The sequence below is a fragment of the Seriola dumerili genome, unplaced genomic scaffold, assembly GCF_002260705.1.
Source record: "Seriola dumerili isolate Sdu_G_001 unplaced genomic scaffold, Sdu_1.0 BDQW01007657.1, whole genome shotgun sequence".
NCBI classification, from domain to species: domain Eukaryota; kingdom Metazoa; phylum Chordata; class Actinopteri; order Carangiformes; family Carangidae; genus Seriola; species Seriola dumerili.
The window spans coordinates 3,940-27,500 of NW_019181912.1; the positions used below are offsets into that span (position 1 = coordinate 3,940).

At 46.3% G+C, this 23,561-nt stretch overlaps 4 protein-coding genes across 4 annotated transcripts; 1 reads left to right on the top strand and 3 right to left on the bottom strand.

Moving 5' to 3' along the window:
- Positions 1–1,633: 1,633 nt before the first annotated feature.
- On the bottom strand, positions 1,634–4,905 carry LOC111239984 (Fc receptor-like protein 2). Its single transcript, XM_022769939.1, has 4 exons — positions 4,821–4,905; positions 3,004–3,129; positions 2,006–2,269; positions 1,634–1,926 (listed from the first exon to the last, which is right to left on the bottom strand). The coding sequence occupies exons 1-4, from the start codon at positions 4,903–4,905 to the stop codon at positions 1,634–1,636; spliced, it is 768 nt and encodes a 255-aa protein (XP_022625660.1).
- A 695-nt stretch (positions 4,906–5,600) lies between these two features.
- Positions 5,601–13,613, bottom strand: LOC111239986 (serrate RNA effector molecule homolog). The gene is given in 22 exon segments (XM_022769942.1): positions 5,601–5,944; positions 6,024–6,141; positions 6,369–6,470; positions 6,548–6,698; positions 6,798–6,878; positions 6,983–7,095; positions 7,200–7,353; positions 7,499–7,672; positions 8,005–8,169; positions 8,292–8,370; positions 8,456–8,517; positions 8,579–8,706; positions 8,828–8,963; positions 9,038–9,136; positions 9,606–9,753; positions 9,755–9,848; positions 10,114–10,411; positions 10,778–10,838; positions 10,932–11,075; positions 11,171–11,281; positions 12,146–12,268; positions 13,526–13,613. Coding segments are annotated over 21 exon segments (2,613 nt in total). The 5' UTR covers positions 12,265–12,268; positions 13,526–13,613; the 3' UTR covers positions 5,601–5,868.
- A 957-nt stretch (positions 13,614–14,570) lies between these two features.
- On the top strand, positions 14,571–18,795 carry ift46 (intraflagellar transport 46). Its single transcript, XM_022769946.1, has 5 exons — positions 14,571–15,177; positions 16,082–16,383; positions 16,808–16,901; positions 17,300–17,431; positions 18,166–18,795. Exons 1-5 carry the CDS (start codon positions 15,049–15,051, stop codon positions 18,523–18,525), a joined length of 1,017 nt encoding a protein of 338 aa, XP_022625667.1. The 5' UTR covers positions 14,571–15,048; the 3' UTR covers positions 18,526–18,795.
- A 1,121-nt stretch (positions 18,796–19,916) lies between these two features.
- LOC111239990 lies at positions 19,917–22,771 on the bottom strand. Its single transcript, XM_022769947.1, has 5 exons — positions 22,491–22,771; positions 22,141–22,404; positions 21,771–22,034; positions 21,392–21,532; positions 19,917–20,853 (listed from the first exon to the last, which is right to left on the bottom strand). The coding sequence occupies exons 1-5, from the start codon at positions 22,711–22,713 to the stop codon at positions 20,621–20,623; spliced, it is 1,125 nt and encodes a 374-aa protein (XP_022625668.1). The 5' UTR covers positions 22,714–22,771; the 3' UTR covers positions 19,917–20,620.
- Positions 22,772–23,561: the final 790 nt, after the last annotated feature.

Genomic DNA, 23,561 nt, shown 5'->3' on the forward strand with positions numbered 1-23,561 from the left:
CTGACAGTAGCACAAGCAGAGCCGCCATGATGGCAGTTGGCCACAGGCTGCATGAATTCTTTCTCCGCGGCGTCACGGCCGGTGGGAAGTACAACGATCCTCCTTGGCGCCATTAAATTTATACCGTGTGCAAGACAATAATCTCTGAAAGCCATATTTCACATCACAAACCCTACAGTGTTGAGTCTTTTAATAAACCACAACACGTTTCACCGACCGTTATTCTTCCCGCCGTCACCATCATCAAATTAGCATGAGCTAACAGGTTTTAAGCTAGCGCTGAAAAAGAAAACTCACTCACCAGAGAAAAGTCATCGAAAACACATTAAAACGTGGTTCTCCTGAGTCCTGCTGAATCCTCCGGTAACACAACAGAACTGGAACAAGGAAACTGCTGTTTCACTTCAACATTGAATTTAAAAGACATTACTGTTAGTCTTCACCGGCTGTGTATGTAGGAGGCTCCCGCTCCTTTCCTCTGACGTCACTCTCCCTCCTCCCCCTCCCCTCTCCGAACTACGGCTCTCCAGACAGGCGCTCTGCCCCCCCCCCCCCCCCCCCCCGGACATTTAGTCCGACTGCAACGTGAATCTACCGCTTCATTAAACTGTTGACTCTAGTGCAACGTGAGTAAAATAGTAGATAAATGTATGATAAATGGCTAAAATGTTAGAGACAGTCTATGAGTCACTTAGGATCTCACAAGAATATGAAACGGAAAGTTGAGAGTCTACAGATTCTAACATTTAAATATTATATCGACCTCAGACGGTTAGTAGGAAAAACTTAATTACTGAATAAAACTGTTTATGGTTCGTTCATTAATAAGACCGAGAGTCAACACAGATCCACCATTTTGAAGCAGTTGATGAGTCAGAAAAACAAATCAAATCTAAATGTGAGAGTAAAACACTTGAGCTGAGTCTGTGATTTCTCTGTTGGATCTACGGGGCTTACAGCAGGAGGGAAGCAGCACCTCCACCTAAGGTGCAGCAACATAAACATCATGTTTCACTTGGTACTGATGGTTTTAAAAAGAGTGAACTGTGTCAGACGTCTCTCTGCTCGTGATTTCATCAGTTCAACAACAGAATGATTCAAATAAAAGCATTTATTTGATCAGTGGTGGAGAAACAAGGAGAAAGAAACATTAGAAGAGAAGAAGACATGAAGAGAACAGAGACATGAACTCAGCTGGTTTCACACAACAAGGTTTTACAGAGTTCAGCTCAGAAGTGATGCTCTGTGGTGACATCAGAGATGACATCATCCAATCCCTGCTCAGCCTGGCTGGGCGGGGTCGTCACCACGGAGACGGGCAGGTGATTTCCTACAGTCAGAGCAGGTTGGACAGAAAACATGAAGAGTTAGAGTTAGAGAGGATTGATTGATTGATTGATTGATTGATTGATTGATTGATTGATTGATTGATTGATTGATTGATTGATAGTGTTACCTGTAGGTCTCTGTCTATATAAAGACACCATGATGCCAGTGGAGATGAAGTACGGACTGAACACCACCAGGTAGCGGATCAGGAAGAACACAAGAGGAGGCGGAGCTGACTAAGGGGGCGGGGCTGTGGTTGGAAGTCTCTCTGTAGAGAGAATCACCTGGTCAGGTAACATGTGGATCAATAAGTGGTGAAGTCAAAGTGAAGCTCCTGACCTTTGACCTCCTGACCTGTGACAGTGATCCAGCTGGGCGGAGACTCTCCATGACCTCTGATGTCACAGCTGTAGAGGCCTTCATCAGACTTGTCAACATGGTGGATGGTCATGTGACCTGTAGTCTCTGTGATGAGGGAGCCATCTTTATAGAAAGCAGCTGGGAGGTTGGAGGGAGGGGTCTTTGTTTTACAGTGCAGAGTGACATCATGTCCCTCCATCACAGGGAGGACAGGACTCTGCAGGATCACTGCTCCACCTCAACACACAGACAAACTACAGCATTTCATCCATTTACACACAGCTTCATCAACACTGACTCCACAGTCTGATCTTACCAGTGACAGTGATGCTGATGCTGTTACTGGTTGCTCCCTCTCTGGACTCACACCAGTAAACTCCACTGTCCTGTGTGAAGGTGTAGCTGATGTTACAGGAAGAACCAGCTGATTCTCCCCAGTCAGCTCCACACTGAGTCCTGGTTTCTCTGGTGGTGTTCCTCCTCAGCCTCCATCCAGCAGAGCTGTCGTCCTCCTCACAGCTCAGAGAGACAGAGGCTCCTTCAAACAGCTGGGAGCTGCTGGGACTCACCGTCAGACCAGCTGTGAGAGTTCAAAAGTGTTTTATTGTTGTCAAACTATTAAAATCATCAGTGTGCTGTAATGAATGTTCACAGAGACTGATGAATGTTTAACAGCTGTAGAGACGATCCACACAGAAACAGGATGTATTATTATCACATATATACCTCCTCTGGAGACATGAACATATACGTTTATAACATGTATGAGATACACATTGTCAGATTTATATATGTATAAATATTAAAAACATCTATGTGAAGAATTTTAATATAGAAAATGTTTTGTATGTAAACATGAAGTGTTTACATTATATGTTTAATTCATTTATGCAAGTTTATTAAAACAACTGTTGGACTCTACTGTTTATAACATCATCTCATACTGAGGCTGTGGATGGATGTATATCCACGTAACATCTGTCTACTATATAAACACACACACGTCTATACTGGGATAGGACAGATATACACGTCAATACAGGAAGCTGCTGCCATTTCTAACAGGCTTCATATAGAACTTTTACATACACGTACATATAAATGAAAACGTATGATTCATACATGTAGATTGACTCCATGAACATTTAAATGTGAAGCATCAGCTCTGACAGATGTGGACAGGTTGACAGGAGCGTTACTGACCTGTGTGTGAGCAGCAGCACAGCAGTGAGGTCAGAGCTGCAGAGACACCACGCTCAGGTTAGTTCACCTCTCAACACCTACACATCCACACATCAGGCTGAGTGCACTCACCCAGCAGCATCTGGACAGATGTTCCCTCCATTCTGCAGCCGGCTGAGAGGAGAGCAGCAGCGGTCTGACAGACAGTGAACGCCTCGTCTGTACTTCTCTCTACAGCAGCGACCAGGAAACTGTGACCTGGGCGGAGGAGAAGCCACAGACACAACCACGTGATCACACGGCAACACGTCATGACCTCCTTAGTTTTATTACAGCGGCCGCAGTGTGAGAGGAAATACAGATGTTTCTTTAGAGCAGCTGGACTGAAGAAACTACCTGCGTGTTGAGTCATTTTATAAAACTATGAATTATTTTAGTTGTAGCTGTAAAGACACATATTTCTTCTCACGCCAAGTAAAAGATTTTGTTCCCCGGCAACAGAAATAAATATCAGAATAATGATTATATCATCATTTTAAAATAAATGATAAAACAATTGATTTCAATGTTACCACACTGATCAGTCTGTGTCAGTAACAGATCTTCTAATCAATAATGTCCTCACTCTCTACAGCTATCCTCATTAATTTAAATCTGATTCCATCATTAACACCAGACCAAGTCTAAATCATTCAGAGGACAAGACTAAATGTCTTCACTTTCCTTATTATCCTCACCTTTAAAACATATTTTCATTTTTTCCCAAAATAAATGTCTTTACTTGCTGATGCTGGTGACGTGAGATTCACTGTGTCACGTGATCATTAAACAGACACTCGCTCATTCATCAGGTCTTCCTCACTTCACCACAACCAAAGCTTCAGAACCACACGACAGGAAACAACCAATGAGAGCAAAGTTTATTGATGGTGCAGAGAAACTGGATCACTGCTGCTGCAACAAGAGATCAGTTAATGACGATTACTGACACCAGAGCTGCTGGGACATTCACTGCTGTCAGAGCTCTACTGCTCGCACTGCAACAAGTCTGATATCAAGAGTATTGTATTATAATTATGTTTCATGCAGAGTTACAGAGAGGACTTTTTCTTCTTCTACTGTGAACGACCAGAGGCCAGACAGGAAGCTGAACGACCACAACGCTACTGTTACAACCAGTTCACACATTTCAGCTTAAAGCACACGACAGATAAAGACGCTGTCGCTCGCCGCACATGACATCACCGGACACAGCAGCAGCTTCAAACCACAGCTCCGAGGAGCCAACAGCAGGAAGATGTTCCTGTGGTTTTAGATTGATAAAGCAGCTGAGGATCTTTGTTCTGCTGTTCTTCAGTCCGTCGGCTCTTTAAGATTCACATTCATATTCTTAACTTTCATTCCTCCGCCCGGCGGCCATGTTGTTTTCAGGTTCTCAGTTACACCTTGATGGAACTTCTTCAAATTTGGATCAAACATTCACTAGGACTCCAGGATGAAGTGATCAGTTTTTGGGGGTCAAAGGTCAAGATCAGTGTGACCTCACAAAACATGATTTTGGCCGTGTGAACGCAGTATCTCTGTAAGGCTTTAAGGGAACTTCTTCTAATTAGTTAAAAACATTCACTTGAATGAAACACTCACTTCACTGTGACCTGGAACTAGTCTGAGTGGCGGAGGGATACGACCACGAGGAGGTGATTCTAGTTCCACGTTTGTGTCTTGCAGTGTAAATCTGATGTTCAGACCCAAACCGACACAGACTGTATCTACTAACAAGAACCGTGAGGTTATACGTCTTATTCCTCTGTGCCACAGAGCCAACCCCCCCACACAGAGCCCCCGACCACAGCACCACTGCAGCACCAAGTGTGGTTTAATCCACCGCTGAAAATAGTCCCCAACAAAATCAACCTGTGACATTTCAGTTCCCTGTTCAGAAGATTTACACTTGAAGACACTCAGCAGGAACCAATGGGCTGAGAGCTGAGTCACAGCTACAGGCCGACACTGTTGGTCCCAGTGTCGGTCCATGATGGAGACAAAGACGAGCAGCAGCTGTGAGGACTGTTTGTCCTCTTGTCCTCTCACTGCCACTGAAACACACACATTACATTAGTGCAAGTGGAGCAGCTGATACGACTGAGGACACGTTCCTCTACTGCAGGAGCCAAACCTGCATCTCTGCTGTACGTGCACTGAGGAAACAGACACACGTTTGAATGTGTCTCTCTCTTAGTTTTCTTTAATCACAGCCTCACAGTGAAGCGTGTGGTGGTCCACGTTCAGCCCATGTTTTTATCACAAACAGGAAACTGGACGACCACAGAGCCGTTAGCGTCCCCACAGGCTGCGACAGCAGCTGACTGACTAACCATCAGACTGCACAAGGCTGTTTCACCAGACTGCTGTTTAGGATCAATGTTCAAAACTAATCAAATGTAAACACAAATGCTGTGTATTGCCAAAGCTACGTGTTAATGTAGCCTTTAATGTGAAGTTTATAAATGTAAAATCTGGAAATAAATCAAAATTAAAATGTGTTTTCAGATAAAATCCATTAAATGAGTAAAATGTCTGTTACTTCTGGTCCTCATTAACATAATCCATCCCCTACTCCAAGATATGATGCAATGTCCTCCTAATACACCATGTCGAGTGTCAGCTGGTCTCTGCAGGTTTGACCCATCAAAACACAGTAACCATGACAACACAGTTCTTCAGTCTTCCTCTATTGATCTTTATTGGAAAGTGGAACGAATCACATCATCACTAACGAATGACAGTAACATTGGTCCTCTCACACACGCGCGCACACGCGCGCAAACACACACACACACACACACACACACACACACATTTTCTGTATGTTTCACAATTTCTGTCCTAACTAAAAAAAACAAAAGACAAGCAAGTGATGGAGGGAAGATGAAAGGAATCATGGGAAATGTAGGAATAAAAAAGTTTTAAAAAACATCCTGTTTCACTTCATTGTGTTCAAAAGAAGTCGAGGTCGTCCGGAGCGTCGAGGTCTCTGTACTCGATGATCGTCCGAGGGTCCCCTCGCACGCCCCTGCACAGAGAGAGAAAGATAAGCAATATTCAATCAATACATTTATCTGTGTGCTGTCTGCACTCTGTCTCTTCTTCACCTGCTGTTTCGTTGTTTCCCGGGAAACCCTCCTCCTCCTCCTCCTAGATGACCCCTGAAGTTGTCGTAGTTACCGCGGCCTGCCCCAAACTGGTTGGGGGGGTAGGGAGGCCCTCCGCCTGACACACACACACACACACACACACACACACACACACACACACACACACACACACACACACACACACACACACACACACAGATTATCTGTATGTTCTGGAGCTGCTGATCAGTGAAATAACACTTTCAACCTGAACGGTGTGTTCGAGTGCAACATCCGACTGTGGGAAATCTGAGCTCTTTCACTGCAGTTAGATAAAGGATGTAAATTATGATCATGATGTACCAGGGAAGCCGGGCATGGGAGGTCTGACTCCAGGTGGATATCCCAGAAGGCTTTGCTGTTGAGGTGACTGACCAGGAAATCCAGGTACGCCAGGGGGTGTGGCTGAAAGAGAAAGATGTGATGTCATAACGACCAAAAATATCCTTTTTCAACTCTGTTCCAGTCTGTGTGTGTCTCACCTTGTGCTGGCGGTAGGAGGGGCTTGTTCTCAGGTAGGGCGGGTCTCTTGGCGTCCAGCAGGAAGTTGTTGAAGAACTCGACTTCCTGTCTGACAGCGGCGACCTTCTCAGCGTGTTTGTTCAGGATGTGTTTACGCACAAACTCTGGAGCCTGAACAACGACAACAATTGTTACCACAGCAACCACTGAGTCATGCCAGGCACGCACGCACACACACACACGCGGACACACACAGGTAGCGCACGCACACTTGAACTTCTTCCCACTCAGAGGACAGAGCCACTTGTCTTTACTGAGCTCCTGAGTGTTGGCTGACAGGAACTTCTCCACCTGAACAGACAAACAGAGGGGAGTGAGAGAGAGGGGGGGGGGGGGGGGGGGGGGGGGGGGGGGAGGGGGGTGTGGGGGACAGACAGAAAGACAGACAGGTGTACCTCTTGTTCCGGGTCTTTCTTCCCTAGTCTTGCAGCTTCTTCTTCACTCAGAGTCTCTGAAGGCGACAGCAGAGGAGACAGACGCTCCTCACACATCTTCTGATGTTCACTCACTGTCCAATCAGAGCACAGCGCTCCATTACTGAACTGTATTGGGGTGGGTGTGTGTGTGTGTGTGTGTGTGTGTGTGTGTGTGTGTGTGTGTGTGTGCGTGTACCCTCGGCTGCAGTGATCTTGGCCACAGGTAAAGGTCCTCGTACGTGGATCAGGCCACAGCGATGAGGCATCTCGTCCTCAGCAGGATACTCACAGAAGTTATAATAATCTACAGAGTGAACCAGACGCAGGTAGAGCAGCAGTCTGTCCAGCACCTGCACACACACGCACGCACGCACGCACGCACGCACACGCACACACACACACATTACATAAACACATATGACATAAACACACGTTCATGAAAACTATAACTTCAAAAACAATGAGTCAAAATCAGACAGTTGGAGCCCCTCCCACCTTCAGCAGCTTGTCATCGGTTTCCACGGTAACCTCAGAGGAGGAGGTGGGGTCTTTGGCATCACCTGCATCAGCACTGTTGCCCCCGGAGGCACCTGTCAGCTCCTCCTCCTCGGCGCTCACCTCCTCTATCAGGTAATCTGTGATGTTCTTCAGAACGGGGTTGGTCTCCATCTGTACACACACACAGTTACTGAGGCATTATGGGTAATGTAGTGACAGGTAGTACATTACATACAGGTAGACGATTCTCCATGGAGCTCTGCAGCCTCTGTTTCTCTGGAGCTTTACTCTGGAGGGACATCAGCAGGAAGTGATGTCACACTGAGACTACAACCTCTAACTTCCTGTTTTACAACACCTGCATGCACCTGTCCTCACACAGGACAGAGAGACATCTTCTCCTGGAGGCCGTGCTGCGTTCAGTGACCTCCACTGACTTTCATGGAGAATAAATGTAAAGGTGGCGTCAGTGGGACCAGGTGTGGTGCAGGGCGGGGCCATACCTGTCCGGCCCACAGCTCCCCCCTCTGGTCCAGACTGTGGACGAGCCGGGCCGACAGCCGGATGTCGTTCCTCACCACCGGTTTGTGGTGCGTCAGACCGTTGACGCTGCGAACACGCCGACACAGATCTCTGTTGACCACCGGGGACAGTTCACAGTCTCTGAGCTGGACACACACACACACACACGCACACACACACACACACACACACACACAGGAAGTCTTGTCATTCATCCATCAGACCATGTGACTGACGGCTCAGACTGAGCATGTGGTCGTGACTTTACCCTGATGTTCTGAAGGTTCCAGCACGTCTCCTTGATGTTCACACTGCGGTCGAACGTCACCCAACACCGCCTGAAGAACCTGACACACACACACACACACACACAGTATTACCACGGACACACACACAGGTCTGGCTGATTGGACATTAACCTTCAGTTCTCACCTCCTCTCTGGCTGAGGGTCCGACAGCGCCACCCGCAGGAAGCCCGGGTACCTGCGACACAACTACACACACATCAGTCAAGTTAGTACCAGTGTGTGTGTGTGTGTGTGTGTGTTCTCTCACAGCAGTGATCTCCTCCTTGGACACTTCTGGCGGGATACTCCTGATGAACAGGGAGGTGGTGAGGTGGAGGGGGCGGGGCTTCGCCGGAGCCTCTTTCTCCCTCTCCTTCCCTCGCTCTTTACGGCGCTCTGACACACACACACACACACACACACACACACACACACACACACACACACACACACTTTAGAAACCATTTCTAACTAAGGATTCGGTCATTCTCCTGACGGTAATTAAATGTGTACATACCGTCCTCTCTGTCCTCCTCCTCCTCCTCCTTCTCGTCATCTTCCTCCTTCTCTCCGTCCTCCGAGTGGGAGGAGTCAGAGTCGGAGGCGCTGCCCTCCCCGCTGTCAGCTGACATGCTGCGTTTCCTCTTCCTGCCCTGAGAGGAGGAGGCGGGATTAACACGGGCACCACAAACATTGTCAGCGTCAGCTTGAAGGAGAACCAACTCACTTTCTTGGTCTTCTCCTCCTCTTCCTCTTTCTTCTCCTCCTCTTCCTCCCCCTCGTCCTTCTCCTCCCCTCCGTTCTGCTTGGCCTCCTCGTCACAGTCCTGAGACGGAAAATAAACAGTAAGATTAAATGTCAGTGAAGGAGAGGAGGAGCTTCGAACCTCCTCCTCCGTCACGCTAGTTCCAGGTCACGTCCTTGTTTGTTCAGAGTCACAGAAAATATGAACCACTGAGTAAAATTTGACCTTTGACCACAAAGTCTAATCGGTTCATCCTCTAGTCGGACAGACAACGTGAAAACAAAATGGCTGCCGCTCTGACCGTCGCCGGGCGGAGGAATAAAAACAGTCGAGACGTGCTGAGTCCAGTCAGCTGACTGACGCTTCACCGACATGAATCGTCTGCAGCTGATATCTTAGTTGTGAATGATCAGGGCAGATCAACGGATCAATACCTGATGTGTTGCTGAGGAACCGGATCAGACCCTGACCCTGTTGCTGCCCCGGCTTCAGGCAGTTTAACTCTGGAATACACTCAGAGGTGACGCAGCGTCACACAGACGGTTCTGACCTTGTTACAGTCTTTAATCTCGCCCGTCTCTCCGCTGGTCGTCGCCTCTGTCCGACTCCCCGTCGGCTCTGATCCAGTCTGACTGCTCACATTTCCTCCGCTGGGATCCCCCTGACTCTTCTCTGCTCCTCCTCCTCCTGCTGCTGCTGCTGCTGGTCGCCTCCCCGCCGGCCGCTGCAGGAGCAGTCGGTGCCTCCAGGACCTGCAGGTCAAAGTCTGTCCCTCCCTCCATCTTTATTACAGCTGTAGACAGAGACAGAAGCAGTGAGACAAGTCCTCGTTACCCAGAATCCCCTGTCAGGTGACAGCAGGTAACCTGTCCAGGATGTAGCCCAGGTAGCAAAGTCCCACCATCTTTTCATTTTTAAAACCTTTTTGAATTCATTGAGTTTTCTATCACAATATCATCAGCTGTAAATACTAATTATACATAATGAACTAACTCGAGGCCCAGGGGCCCGTCTCACTGCTCAGTACTCTCCTGTCTCACCCCCGTCTCTCTCTTTACCTGCATCCAGGAGTTTGATGATGGTGGGACCGTGGTCCATGTCCAGCGACACGTTATCCAGCCAATTGTTGTCCAGCAGGAAGAGGAAGACGCCGAGCCGCGTTTTGAGGGCGGCCAGAGACTCCGCCTTCCTCGCCGTGATGTCATCGGGGTGGTACTTTGAGCGGAACCACTCCTGGTCTTTGTGTTGGAGGAAGAAGTCCTGCAGCTGCTGCCGCCTGAAGTCCAGTTTGTACTGATTGTAGCGCTTCACCGCCTCCGTCTCGTCAACGCTGTCCTCCATGTTCAACAGAAACTCCTGAGGACACAGTGTTTGTAATGAGAGACAGCTGCTGCAGAGACAGACAGACAGAGACAGAGACACAGACAGAAAGACAGAGACACAGACAGAGACAGACAGAGACAGACAGAGACACAGATAGAAAGACAGAGACACAGACAGAGACACAGACACAGAGAGACAGACAGACCGACAGAGACAGACAGAGACACAGACAGACGCAGAGAGACAGACACAGACAGAGACACAGAGAGACAGAGACACAGACAGACAGAGACACAGACAGACAGAGACACAGACAGAGACAGACAGACCGACAGAGACACAGACAGACAGAGACACAGACAGACGCAGAGAGACAGACACAGAGAGACAGAGACACACCTTAAAGCTCCTCATGGTGGGGGGACCAGGAGGAGGGAGGTCTGGATCCACCATCCCCAACCTGAGAGACAGATTTTATTTGAATCTTTCCTAATTTTATCCACACAAAAATGTGTGTGTGTGTGTGTGTGTGTGTGTGTGTGTGTGTGCTCACCTGCCCTGCAGTGGGTGACCTCCATGGTGTGGGTGAAGATGGGGAAGGTCGGGGTGCCAGCCCTGAGGCCCCGCCCCTGGAAACGGAGCCCCTCCTCCTCCATACGGCAGGTCGTAGCGGTACGGCTCCCCCCGGTGGTCGTCCCTGGAAAATGCAGCCAACAAAGAGGGAATGAACGCTCACATGTGACCTGTGTGTGGTAAAGACAAGCGGGTGCAGCTGCAGCACAGCGTCCTCACCAGTCTCTCCTCATGCGTTTGTGCTGAGGGCTGATGTGTCTGGGCGGAGAAAACCTCTCTCTGCGACCACGATCGTAGTCCCTCCTCCGCTCTCTGCCGCGGTCCCAGTCCCTGAACACACAACATTCACAGGTCACACACCTGCAGCCTGGATACCTTTACCATGACAACATTCATCAGCACGTCTACAGAGGAATTAAAACATCTTTACGAGTTCAACGAGAACGATGACACTTTTCATCAGAGATTAAAAACTAATCGATAATGTGAAAGACGAACAAATTAACTAATGAGTGTTTGAATCTTTTATTCAACGAGCTGCAGAATCAGACTGTCACTCCTGGTCAGTGAATCACTTTCCTCCAGCAGCCAATAATAATCAGTGTGACCTGTTGTTAACGAGAACCATCTTCCAGTGAGTAATGTTCTCTGATGTTCTCTGAAGAACCAGATCTACGGATTCAGTTCATCCAGTCGACTGAGAATGAGACAAGAAGCAGCAACAGAACAAAAACAGCTGAGACCAACAGATGTTTCTAAAGACGTAACGTCCTCAGGAGCTGCGGGCGTGAGTGAAACATTAACGTTACTTAAAGTCCAGTCTTTCAGGATGTGATCAGAACCAACAGGTGAGTTCAGGATTAATGTCGACTGTCAAACATCTTCACCACAGAAACATCATGTAGTTATGTGACAATGATGACAAACCCACTGGACGGGATTTTACTTTATCAGCTTTTGAATGGTCAGATAAAATATTTTTGAAATGTTTTCTATAATAAAAAATGTCTGGAAATTCTCAGGGAAATATTAGATGTATGAAATATGTTAATCCAAAGAAATAGCAATATGTCTGAAAAATAATTAAAACTCTTGAAGAACAGAAAACCTCCTAACTCTAATGTGACTTAAATTTAGCTAAAACATTTTCATCAAAAGACTCAAACTCAGGTGAGAAAACTGCCACAGGCGTACCTGTCGGGCCAGTCGTCCCTCCTCCTCTCCTCTCTCTCTCTCGACCGCTCCATGTCGCTCCTCTCTCTCCTGAACTTGTCCCGCCTCCTCCGGTCGAACTCGTCATCGCTGTCTCCCATTGGACTGAAAACACACAAACGCTGTTTCTTTGAGTCTCACTCTTGACTCTCTTTACTTTGACAGGTAAAACTTGATTTGAGCAGGTTGTCTTGCACCTACAAAATGTTTGTCTGGTTCAGAGGTGTCGAAACTGTCCGCTCAGAGGCAGAGAGGTGAAGCGAAGATGCTGTGTGAGGTGATCATAACTCAGTCATGTTCATATGATTCAGTGTGACTTCCCTTCCTGAGGATATCATTATCTCCAGAGGAACAAAGAGGCTGCAGAACTCAAATACTGTAAATAGGACGTTTAACTCCATAGAAAAAAATACAAGTTAAATGAAAACAAGCTCAAGCTGCAGCTCACAGCGTAACACACTGAATCCCCATTACATTTAGTTTACATCTCTTCATATAAGAGAACACATTCAACATTTAAAATAACATTCTTCAAAAAGCATTAAACCACATTATTAAAACTCTAAATACATTTGAGGTTATTAATGAATCAACAGAAAAATGATCTGCAACTGTTTTGCCATTCCATTACTTGAGAATTAATGGTGGTGATATATTTTCAGATTTCAGCTTCTCTAATGAAAAGATTTGCTGCTTTTCTTTGTTGCGTCACTGTGACTGAATGTTGTGGATGAACAGATCCTTCATTTGTTACACGTTCAGTGAGAAGGGACTTTAGTCAGTGAAATCTGGTAACTTCTCCTTCAGAACAGCAGTGAGTGTTGTTGAACTACTTTCTATGTTTGAATGTCAGTCTGGATTTATTTATTTCATGGTTTAATTCATTGACTTTTCACATTTTTTGCACAAACTTGCAAAACACTGAAGCCTGAAACACTTCAACTATCAATTAGTTTTCTGAGACACAACACAAACAACAGTTTGTTAGATTCTTAACACTATTTACATTTTCATTGTTTTATATGTTTTATGAACTAGCAATTAGCCTTCAGCCTCTGCTCTGCTTCATCGGCGTTGGCTCCTTTTGACCTGCTGCTTATTTCACTCACAAACTGAACTACAACACAGTGACAATATGAAAACTCCGATAAAAGAGACAAACATTAAGGTTTTCAGTAAAGCTAGCGTTAGCACTTAGCCGCGCACCAGCTGGAGGAAGCTAACAGCGGCTAATTAGCCAGGTAGCATGGGAGCTAGCCCAGCGTACAAATAAATATACATTACATATATTCGCTTCACTTGGTGTTTGTTTTGAGTTTCGTGTAAAACAGACATTATGGATGAGTTTCCTGTGTTTTTTACCTGAAACTTTGCCGTTTACAAACTGAGGAATTAGCTCTGCAGCTAACGCAACAATTTCACCGCCAGTCCGAGAGCACAACCAACCAACGAGACTTCCGGTACGCTCAAGTTCCGTTTCCCTTTATTTCCGGTCAGGTTTTCATTCTGAAAGAAACAAACGCACCCCCTACAGGCGGGAAATAACATAAGTACGGCGTACTCCACAAGGAAGCACGAAACAAGTCTGTGTTAGTGCGGTTACTGTCATAATTCATCTGTTGCACACTTTTTTTCATCTTATTGATCAAATATTGGAACAATATTACTAAATTGTCAGAAAAATAATGATATATTATCCGATGTAATATGTGAAAAATAATAATCAAATGTTCATAAAATGTACCAAAGAAAAGACCAGCTTCACCAGTCGAAATTCTGACCTGAAGAATATTCCAGAATTTCTCTGTTTTTAATCAGTTTTGTTTTTATGTGGTCTGACAAACCGTCATATGAACTAGAACATCTCGGTCTTAAACGGACACAAGCATCACACTTTCCTTTCCCAAATGCTGCAATCACACACGTTCCTTATTTACTGGAAATACTGAGATTTATTCTTCCTGGTTGTTTGATTATTCCATACACTGGCTCTGTGGGGAGACACATTGTGTACCAAACATAGTTTAGCTGCAGTCGGAACATTTTAGATTTGGACTTATACTTAAACAACGACCATAAAAAATAATTGAAAAGTGGCTCCTTGTATCTACACAACTTGCTTGGGAATCATCACGTTTAAGTTTCCTTTAGTATCACAGTGACAGTTGTCTGTACATGCAAATACAAGCTGCTGATAGCTGATTCGGGGTATATAATTTTCCAAATTGTAAATACAGAGGCTAAAGCTAAACTCACTCACGGCAACATTAACATCTGTTCTTGTAAGCGAATATTTTTTTAACGTTTAAATTTAATTAAATTCAAAAATCTAAAATTAGGCGACCGTTTGTTTGTCAACTCTGACTACATTGCCCATGGTGCATTGCATGATCCGTTGCCAGGATACGGTACATTCCACTCGGTTGTTCGGCTAGCTAGCTCGTCTCGCTAACACCTTGTTGACGCAGATACTCGCGCTTAGACTGAATTCAGACACAGTAATAACGTTATTACTTGAACTTCAACACATATAAAGACAGAAGGTTTGTCCTTGTTTGTGTTTTTATCGCTGGACACCGTGTCGTTACCGTCTCACGGTTCGGTTTGTTGCTAGGTGGCTAACGTTAGCATAACGGAAGGCTTTATAGCTTCAGAAGGTTTGGGACGGTGCAGGGGAAAAGTCGGTACTAACGGGCAAAAACGCAATCTAAGCGGTTAAAAGGTTGATGTTAACCCGGTCAGTTTATTCCAGCAACAGATAAAACGGTTGAATTTGGCTAGAAAGTCCTGTTTTTAACGGGCAGATTAACGGTTGAAGCGGCACTATAAAGCGGGTCTAACCGGTGGATAAATGTGTCTGTAACCCGGTGGTCTTTCGGTGTCCTATGGAGCGGGTTGACCGGGGGAAAGACAGCCGACTGCTGAAGAACCAGCCGTACGACGAGAGCCTGGAGGTGATCGACTCCGAGGAGGTGGCGAGCGTCTACAGCCCGACTCCCGGCAGCCGGCGTCAGGTAACACACACCTGGGCTAAAATCTGAGGGGTCCTCAGATGATTCATGGGAAATAAGAAAAAAGCAAACATCTGTTTCTGAAGTTTAATTTCTTAATCTTAGATTTTTAGTGAAAGAATTATTTGAACTGAACAACTCTGATTTTCTCACAAGAAAAACTGGTTGGTTTAATCTTCAACAATGTGATGTGTTTCATAAGATTATCATTGGTTTTAATAAATAACATATATATAAAAATATTTTATATTTATATATAAAAAAGTGAAAAGTAACTAAAGTTTAAATGAATGGTGCTGCAGTAAAAGGTACAATATTACTGTGGAGCAGAAGTATTAGGAAGAATTACTAAAGTAAGTCTATTTAAGTAATTGAAGTTTCATCTTAAATTATTGCTCTGATATGAATCAAAGTGTGAGTGCAGAATGTGACACCTGAACTGACCTGAGATCAGCTGATGGTTTATTAGAGAGGATGTCTCCTTCTGTTGGAGCTGTTGAACTACAGAAACACTCTGACTGGACAGTGGTGTTACAGAGTGGAGCTTCTTCTCTCATAAATGATCTCTGGTTGAGAACAGAACCACAAACTGACAACAGAGAAGTTTAAATTTGTTCATGAAATTAGTGACTGACAGAATTAACATTGATTAGTAACAGCTGATCTGAGCTGCAGCTGGAGACGTTTTAACCAGTGACAGTGACAAACATGAGAAGCTGCTGCCCGGAGGTTTTCCTCTCTCAGCTCTGCTAATGACAGAGCAGAAACGACAGATTTATTAGTGAATCTGTGCATTTTACCAACAAGGAAGTGTTCACATTCACACGCCCTAATTTTCCCTCTCTGTGCTGATCTGCTGTCACCAAGGAAAGAGGTGCTGCAGCTCTAACATCTCATGTCCTGTCAGTCAGAGTCCAGGAGGAGCAGGGCCGGTCGTGGCCTGATGTCGGCCAACAGCAGCAGTGACGAGTTTGAAGATGACCATAAGCCTCAGAAGGCCAAAGAGCCGATCGGCGGGCAGCCGGGGGTGAGTCCGAACGAGGAGGACGAGGAGGAGGAAGAGGAGGAGGATGATGACGACTCTGATGAAGAGGATACAGACGATGACGACGAGCCAGGACAGGCACCGGAGGGGGCGTACGACCCCGCCGACTACGCCAACCTGCCCGTCAGCACCGACGTCAAAGAGCTGTTCCAGTACATCACACGGTGAGTTTAAGGATCATCAGGAGATCCTCCACCCTGCAGTAACTCGGTGTTTCCATCATCAGTTCAACACTTTGTCTAAAAAAGCCAGAAACAATTAATCAATTAATCTATCAGTCCATCAACAGACCTGGTTCCAGCTCCTCAGATGTGAGGATCTGCTCTTCATCATATGTTACAGTAAACTGAATATTGATAGAGAAAAATAACCAGCTGATTAATCAATAACAGACAGTTAAATCTCTCCTGCTCTCACTGAATCAATCAGACCAACACTGATCCAGTCTTCACTCTGAGTCCTGGTCCTGGTTTAAGACTGATAGTGGTCCAGTCACCATCAGACTTCAGTGCAGGGGACTGAGTCTGACTGAGTCTTCCATGATGAAGGATCTGACCCCCCCCCCCCCCGGTCTCTGCTGTCCCTCAGGTACACCCCCCAGTCCATAGAGCTGGAGCACAGTCTGAAGCCCTTCATCCCAGACTTCATCCCAGCTGTGGGGGACATCGACGCCTTCCTGAAGGTACAGGCTCATTAGTGCAGAGCCGTGACTCAACACGACACAGTTGTTGCCGTGGAAACTGAATTCACCATGTGAGCTGCTGTTGTAGGTGTCAACTAAATCCCTCAATGTTTTTTTTACCTGTCTTTTATTTGTTACTCTTATGGACTCTGAACCACTCTGTTGCTCCTGCTCACCTAGCATTAGCAATAGCATTAGCATTAGACAGCTGCCTGTTCTCCACAGTGCAGATCAGCTGATCATTCAGAAGCTGCAGGAAACTGACTCACTGATCAGACTTTACATGAAATCACTTCATTAGTCTTTAATGTAAGAAAAGTAAAACTTTTCATCACTGTTAGTTTTTATTTAGTTTTTGTCTCATTTTCGTTGTGACCTCTGACCTGTGTGGCGTTCAGGTGCCGAGGCCAGACAGTAAAGCGGACGGTCTGGGTCTGCTGGTTCTGGATGAACCCAGTGTGAAACAGTCAGACCCCACGGTGCTGTCGCTGTGGCTGTCAGAGGAAACCAAACAACACGGAGCCACCGAGGTACACACACCTGCCCTACACACCTGTCCTACACACCTGTCCTACACACCTGCCCTACACACCTGCCCTACACACCTGCCCTACACACCTGCCCTACACACCTGTCCTACACACCTGTCCTACACACCTGCCCTACACACCTGTCCTACACACCTGTCCTACACTCACCTGTCCTACACACACCTGTCCTCCACACCTGTCCTACACACCTGACCTACACTCACCTGTCCTACACTCACCTGTCCTACACTCACCTGTCCTACACACACCTGTCCTACACACCCCTGCCCTACACACCTGCCCTACACACCTGTCCTACACACCTGCCCTACACTTACCTGTCCTACACACCTGTAGGAATCCTGCTCTGATCTCTTTCTCTCTCTGTCTCTGCAGCTGAAGAAGGTGACGAGTGTAGCGAGTCCTCAGTCCAACCCTCGGGCGGTGGACAGCTGGGTGGAGAGTATTGGCGCCCTGCACCGCTCCAAACCTCCAGCCAGCGTTCAGTACGTGCGTCCGATGCCGGACATCGACAGCCTGATGCAGGAGTGGCCGTCGGAGCTGGAGGAGCTGCTGGGTCGCCTNCACCTGTCCTACACTCACCTGTCCTACACACCTGTCCTACACTCACCTGTCCTACACACACCTGTCCCACACACACCTGTCCTACACTCACCTGTCCTACACACCTGTAGGAATCCTGATCTGATCTCTTTCTCTCTCTGTCTCTGCAGCTGAAGAAGGTGACGAGTGTAGCGAGTCCTCAGTCCAACCCTCGGGCGGTGGACAGCTGGGTGGAGAGTATTGGCGCCCTGCACCGCTCCAAACCTCCAGCCAGCGTTCAGTACGTGCGTCCGATGCCGGACATCGACAGCCTGATGCAGGAGTGGCCGTCGGAGCTGGAGGAGCTGCTGGGTCGCCTGCAGCTGCCGGCCGCCCGCCTCCACTGCGGCCTGACGCAGTACACTGACGTCCTCTGCAGCCTGCTGGACGTCCCCGTGTACGGCAGCAGGATCCAGTCTCTGCACCTGCTCTTCAGCCTCTACCTGGAGTTCAGAGACTCGCAGCACTTCACACGCAGAGCGCACACCTGACGGCGCCGGGAGGCGGGGCCAGGAGCGTCTGTAGTGTCTGAGAACATTAAAGCAGCAGGTGCACAAACTGTCCTGAGCTGGAAACATCACACTGATCATTTCACATTGATTTAAAGCTTCATCTCCTCAGTTACAGCTGCTCGTGTTCAGGTCTGTAACCTCTTCTGTTTTGTCTTTATATTGTGATGATATGAAATAAAGATATTTAAAGCTCCAGCTGTGCAGACACCATGTGTGTTTCCAGAGGAGAAACAGCTGGAAGCTGATGGAATCTGCTCACTCACTTTCCTCTGTTGTTTTTATTCCTCCACGTCGGCAACAGCAGCAGCAGTAACTTCTTCATGACACAAACATTCACTAGGACGAACTGAGTAGACTTTGGTGGTTAAAGGTCAAAGGTCAAGGTCACAGTGACCTCAGAAAACCCTTTTTAGCCGTTACAATTATGACAGAATTTCCCCACAAATGGTTCATATTTTCTATTGATTGGATAAACAGACGTGTGACCTGACAAATAGTTTTAAAGACACGTTCTGAACCAGGTTAAAGTTTTTCTGCTGTCTGCTGAAGAGAAAGATCCACACACTTACCTGTCTGTGAGGTGTAACTACACAGAGATGTTCTCACATGGGTTTATATAGTTTAATGAACAGACGAGTCTCCTGCTCTCCGTCCTTTGATCCGTGTCACTGAGCAGACGTCAGATCGGCTGCAGCTGAAACAGACTCTGTCACTGACTCTTTACAGCAACAGTCACAGTCTCATCTGGACTGTTGCAGCTTCACCTACAGGTACCTGCCACCAAACAGCAGGTCTGCTCCGTCAGTGACTAAAGAAGTGTAACTGTGAAGATCAGTCAGCACCAGGATCAGTGAATGTAGACAGGTGTGAACTTCAGCAGCTGCAGCTTCACTCTCACATCCAGCTGAACCCAGGCAGCTTCCTGCTGTCACCAGGGCACACAGGTAAACCTCACCTTCCTCCTCAAACTGCTGGGAACTAACTCAGTACATCTACCTGAATGTAGGTGCTTGTACTTCACTATTTCCATTTTCTGCTTCTTTGTACTTGAGGGAAATTAATGTTGGGAATCTTCCTCGTGAGTATTTATGTCAGAAAGTGTCAGAGCTCAATCAGCAGGGACGCTGTGGCGTGATGCGATGACGTCGCCACTTCCTGCTGTTGCAGCTCCGCTGCCTACTGCAGGAGGAAGACTAGTTCACCTGTGACATGCTAAAGAGTTGGCAGGAAATATTTTTGTCCTATTGTCGATATTCAATCGTATCATCAGCAGTTTCATGGCTTGTGTTTGTCAGACACCTGATAATGTGAGTAACATTACAGGTTCAGCACAGCGTGAGTCGAGTCAGGAGGGAACAGCTGTAGTTTTATTCAACAGAACACATACAAAACACAAGGTGAAATACAGCTGTGACAGATGTGACAGGATCAAAGTTCCCATGATGCTACTGTCATTAGTGAGTGTTAGCATAGCTTAGCTCAATATGAGCAGGAGTTGTGTGAACGGCTCAGAGAAGGTTCAGTGTTGAACAACAACATAGAAAGAAAAGATCCACAAATGATCTTTGTTCATGTTTTCACACCCAGATTATAAAAGACGAAGAACGACATCCAGCAGGACAAACTGAAGAGAGAAGTGCTGAGTGAACGTCTGTTAAACATGTAAATACAGCGTCAGAGCTTGTGTGGGTTAAATGATGGTGCTGCGGAGGGTTTGGGTGAGGCCTCGGCGCCGACACGTTCATGTGTCAGCACTGCTTAACAAGTGAAGCTGCTGGCTCCTGTAGTAACGGTTCTGCTGAGTTCTGGCTCGCTCTATGAAAACGTATGGAGTGAACACAGACTGTCCCATTTGTCCCATGTCCCAGTCCTCCCATTAAAAACAGGCAGCTGTGTCTCAGCAGGTCGTCCACCAGTCACAGAGATGCCGGATCAGTCTCCCTCTGTCCACACGTCAGAGACACTGATGCACCATGGGGCCTCGCCGCCATCAGGGTGAGTGGTGACTAGAGGAAACTTGTAAAGTGCTTTGGATAATGGTTCAGTGTAAACGCAGCCATGTACAATCCATAACTTATCTGTCGGCCACATTTATTAGATTAGCAAAGTATTCTGGATCGTAGAAGTTTTGGTCTCTTAAGCTGATATTCACCTCCCACCGGGCCTGGTGTTCTGGGTTCCTCTCTGAACCCTGAGTGAATGAAACTACAACTCTCTGTGCATCTGGAGACGAAACAGTCTCCATCATCCTGACAAACTGCTCCATCAGCTGTGGATCAACTCTCCGAGGACGACCGGTCTTCTTGACTGCAGGGAAAGTTAGAGCCACAGTTAGTTATCTTATCTAGAAAAGACTTACATCCTACATAGTAACCATGGAAATGTATCTTGATGTGACTGATGAGTGAGTATTTCTATTGACACAATGGACGGACTGGTAAAACAACATGCTACTCATGCTTTAGTTTGAGTTGTCTGATGTTCTTCATTCATATATTTAAGTAAGGATGGCCGATATTATTCTATGTTCACAATATGTTGGTTAATACACAGGAACGTTGTTATTTATGATACTGGACCGTTGAGGCAAATATCTCAACTGATATTTGAGGATTTCAAAAATTTGATAAGAAATTGGTCAATTTTTTTATTCTAAAGACAAAACATGAAGAAAAATGATTATTTACACTTGATCATTAAAGATATGAAGTGAGTGGGACGTTTGACAGGTCTAGAGAGAAAGGGAGAGAATCACAGGAGACTCTCGACCTGTGTCTGTTCACTGGTCCAGCTCGAGTTAGAGAAGTGACTTTATCAAAGCCTGGTGACACATAATAAATCTTACCACAGTTTAGCAGACATATTGTTGCCCAGGAGATAATGGTGATTATTGACACCACGCCGAGGACTTCAAGGATTAATATCAGAGTTTTCCAGGGACCACTTGACTCTGTAAGAAGGAGTCTGCCATCAAGAGTCTTCCCGTCTGTAACAAGAGAAGATCCTGAAAACCATCCTGACCTCTGGAGTTATTACAACATTTAAAGTGACATTAGGAAAGGAATCTAGGAAAGGTGATGAGGGTTTAGGAAGGTTGTCCTGCAGCATCATGTTACACCTGTCCAGTGTCACCATTCTTGTCTGGCAGGAGTTTGGATTACAGTGTGACACTGATTCAACAGACTGTGGTCAGGTGTAAACCTAATACAGGTCACAGGTCTCACCCCACACAGCGCTGATGTTGTGTCCTCCTGCCTGTACTGCACATCTGTATGTGTGTTGGCTGAGGGAGATCTCAGCTGTCAGCCTGAGGACCACAGATCCATCTTCAGGCCCAGGCACTGGTCCGGTCACTGTGATCCATCTGGCACTGGAAGCTCCGTCTCCGGTCAGATGCACTGAGCTCACCGGTCTGTCAGTACTGGTCACATGACATATCAGCAGGGTCCGGGCTGTGTGAGTGATGGGCTTCGCAAACATGTTCAGATCTGGAGAGAAATGAAGTAACAGCAGAGACAGAGACCGAGGGTTAAAGGATCACACCATCCAAAGAACCTTGGACGTTCCTTTTGTGTGGACTGTAATTGAACTCACCTGTTTTGGGGTTTATTGATCTTAGTTTAATTCTCTGGATCAGCACTGGACATTGTTGCCTGATGAAGTCACTAAAGAAAATATTCCTTGCTTTGTTCCTCTTCCATCTTTGTTTCACAGTTACAGCAGAAGGAGACTGGGCTGTCCATCTTTGAGATTCAGGGTCAAAGGTTATGAAGTCCTCTCCATTCACTGACCAGGCTTCAAAAGCTGAGTTCCTCCCATCGGCCGACTGGATGCAGCCACGCCGCCGCTGCACAACATCTGTAAAGTCAGACCAGGATTCATCTCTTGGTTTTGATGCATCAGAAAAACCAACATCACTCAAATTAAACCAACATTAAACTTACACACTGTGCTGTTGATTAAAGGTGGAATCACATGGAGAGACTCTGTGATATCAGAATACGCTGCCTCACAGCTGCTTGGTAAGTTCTTTGATTCCAGAGAAGGTTTGAACTCTTCTGTCCTGGTCGAGCTGTCACAGTGAGAGATGGGAACACCATCAAACACAGTGAGTTGCTCAAATGAAAGTTGATTTCCAGGCTGCACACGTCCTGTGGACAGGAACATCAGAGAGTGGGAACCTGAAGAAGAAACAGACAGTCAGCTGAGCTCTGTCCAGTGAGGTGGGGACTGTATTTGGGATCAGAAAGAACATTTTCCTACATTTACACAGGGTGTGTTAGAAGCTGCGACCGTCACAGTCAATCACACTTGTTACTGTCATCCTCTTTAAACACAGGACTTTGTGACACCTGTCACAAATGCAAAAGCAACTAAATAAATGCAAAACCTTCAATGTGAACGCAAACACCACAACACAAATACAAAGGCAACAATACAAATATTCAAAAACAACAACACAAATACAAAAACAACAACACGAAAACGAAAGCAACACAAATACAAAAGCCACAACAAATAAAAAGTGGCTCATCAGTAGCTGTGGAGACATTCACCTGCTGACAGAAGAAAACAGTGAATCAACAGCTGAAGACACATAATTTTTCTGAGCTTTTAAAACCTGTAGCTCTGCAGTGACGAGTGGCAGCGATTACAGAGCAGTGTTCTCTGCTCAGACATGAACAAACTAGAACAACAAGGATGTGACACAGAGGTAACAACATGTACAGGACTCACTCTGCTGACAAGCTGGTATGAGAAAAACAAAATACTTTGTTCTTATTAGCAGCATGTACCTTCAGAAACTGGACAGGGCAGTTACTCATTCCAAGCTCAAGTCGTTTCCCGCATGTCTCTAAGACACAGTCAGACCTGTTGGTCCAGAGCAGGTGTCTTTGAACTGCCTTGATCTTGGCTGTGGATAGTAACCGTCTCCAGGAGATTTTATTTCTTATTTCATTTGTTCTTCCTCTTCTTCTTATTATTATTACATTAATTCAGGTTCTTAAAGTGTC

What these genes read in the sequence shown, in the direction of transcription:
- LOC111239984 (XM_022769939.1), bottom strand. Translation starts at nt 4,905, where the DNA reads ATGGACCGACACTGGGACCAACAGTGTCGGCCTGTAGCTGTGACTCAG. An exon ending in CCTGCTGAGTGTCTTCAAGT is followed by an intron (nt 3,130 to 4,820) that starts GTAAATCTTCTG and finishes TCCTCCGCCCAG; the next exon opens with GTCACAGTTTCCTGGTCGCT. An exon ending in ATCTGTCCAGATGCTGCTGG is followed by an intron (nt 2,270 to 3,003) that starts GTGAGTGCACTC and finishes GAACTCTCACAG; the next exon opens with CTGGTCTGACGGTGAGTCCC.
- LOC111239990 (XM_022769947.1), bottom strand. Translation starts at nt 22,713, where the DNA reads ATGTTCCTGTCCACAGGACGTGTGCAGCCTGGAAATCAACTTTCATTT. An exon ending in TTTAATCAACAGCACAGTGT is followed by an intron (nt 22,405 to 22,490) that starts GTAAGTTTAATG and finishes CTGACTTTACAG; the next exon opens with ATGTTGTGCAGCGGCGGCGT. An exon ending in ATCAATAAACCCCAAAACAG is followed by an intron (nt 22,035 to 22,140) that starts GTGAGTTCAATT and finishes ATTTCTCTCCAG; the next exon opens with ATCTGAACATGTTTGCGAAG.
- ift46 (XM_022769946.1), top strand. Translation starts at nt 15,049, where the DNA reads ATGGAGCGGGTTGACCGGGGGAAAGACAGCCGACTGCTGAAGAACCAG. An exon ending in CTCCCGGCAGCCGGCGTCAG is followed by an intron (nt 15,178 to 16,081) that starts GTAACACACACC and finishes ATGTCCTGTCAG; the next exon opens with TCAGAGTCCAGGAGGAGCAG. An exon ending in CTGTTCCAGTACATCACACG is followed by an intron (nt 16,384 to 16,807) that starts GTGAGTTTAAGG and finishes GCTGTCCCTCAG; the next exon opens with GTACACCCCCCAGTCCATAG.